The following is a 1,625-nucleotide window of genomic DNA, read 5'->3' as shown; positions in this document are numbered from 1 at the left end:
CAGCAGCTCCATCCTTCTACTCACTCATTTTACAACTATGGGTGTCCTTGGCTCATCTTTCTCACACCATGGATACAATCCATTGGCAAATGCTGTGAGTTCATCTTCAAATGCATCCAGGATACCTTCATGTCCCACTATTTCCCCTGCTCACACCCCAGTCAAGGTCACCTACATCTCCAGCCTGGAATACTCTACTCGCTTCCTACTGTTTTCCCTTCAGCCTCCCTTGTCCCTCGCCTCTCAATTCCGTTCTCAGAACAGCATTCAGAGATCCTTTTAAAAGAGAAGTCATATCATGTCCCGCTTCTGCTCAAAACTGTCCTCTACCTCTCCATATCACTCAGAGCAGAGGTCAGATGCTTCCCCACTCCCTCCTGGCCCACCTGCTCTGACCACACCTCTGACCTCATCCCAGTTTCTCTCTGTCCGGCCCTCCTGGCCTCCTTGCTCTTCTGGGAACACAGACACCTTCCTGCCCCAGTACATTTGAACTGGAGGATCCTCTGCCTGGAAAGAACTTCCGCAGACATCCTCGTGGACAACTCCTTACGTCCCTCAACTCTTTCCTCAAAGGTCACCTTTGCAACAAGGCACACAAAGACCACCCAGCACAACAGTCACCTTCCCTGTCCCCACTGCCCACATCCTGGATCACCTGTCTCACAGCACTTAACACCTTCTAGCACTTTCTTTCCTTGCTCTGGTTATCGGGTATCCATCGTCTGCGTCTTCCCACTGGAACACATGCTCCACAAGGTCAGAGATTTTTCTCATTTTACTTCAGTGATGTTCCCCAGATGCAGAACCACTCTGTCCTGTGTCTGACAGAAAACAAAGGTCAGTTGAATGAATGATCACTGTAGAGCACCTCCCTATTCTAAAGGCAGTATCTTTATTAACATAGCCTGAGGCCAAATGCTGTTTTGTGGCAGCTATGGCACAAGTTCCCCTCACACTGACACTGAGGCTGCCCGTGCTTTTCTCAGCGGTGCTGCTTGTGTGTCCTCCCTCCCCCATCCCTTCTGCCACACCAACCCCCTCTCCCCACCTGCACACTGCAGCACACAATCAGGTTTCTCTCTTCAGGAAAGAACAGTCCTTGATGATGGGTCCAATTTCACAAACAAATATAAATCTAAATTAGATTATGCTTTAGATTCATGAGTTGATATTGGAGCCAACACCAAGATCACTGGAACGAGGGCAGGGAGAGAGGGCAGGAGATCAGAGCAGAAGGGGAGCCCTAGTAGGAGGGCGGGAACTGAATGGGTCTGAAAACTTGTCTCAGAAAGCACAGAGACTCCTGTGTGCAGGGGCCACCCTGGGCGATGTGTGAGCCTCTGTGGTCACAGCTCTCCTGGACAAGTTTCCACTGAAGGGACAAGAACAATGGAACAGTGAAGGTCACCCAGCTGAGGACTGACCACATAAAGCCCCTGATGGACTGAACAGCAACTGGACACAGGCCCCATCCACAGTTGGCTCCTCACAGCTTTCTCCACCCCCACCTGCAACAAACTCAGCACAACTAACACACGGATTCTGGAAGGTTCTCAGGTCTTTATTTCCTCTCTCAAATTCTAGGAATTGACTTATTTAATTAACCCATCAACCTCTCATGG

At 50.0% G+C, this 1,625-nt stretch overlaps 1 protein-coding gene across 1 annotated transcript in view; it reads right to left on the bottom strand.

Annotated features, from left to right (window-relative positions):
• Positions 1-1,246: 1,246 nt before the first annotated feature.
• The window catches only part of LOC105550892, a 7,661-nt gene continuing 7,282 nt past the window's right edge, over positions 1,247-1,625 (bottom strand). Inside the window, 1 exon segment of the mRNA XM_011995970.1 lies at positions 1,247-1,375. Within this exon segment, the coding sequence (XP_011851360.1) occupies positions 1,247-1,375 (129 nt within the window).

Source organism: Mandrillus leucophaeus, unplaced genomic scaffold, assembly GCF_000951045.1.
Source record: "Mandrillus leucophaeus isolate KB7577 unplaced genomic scaffold, Mleu.le_1.0 Scaffold1134, whole genome shotgun sequence".
Taxonomy (NCBI): domain Eukaryota; kingdom Metazoa; phylum Chordata; class Mammalia; order Primates; family Cercopithecidae; genus Mandrillus; species Mandrillus leucophaeus.
Note: the sequence above shows the minus strand (reverse complement) of the source record. Positions and strands in the feature narration are given on the sequence as shown.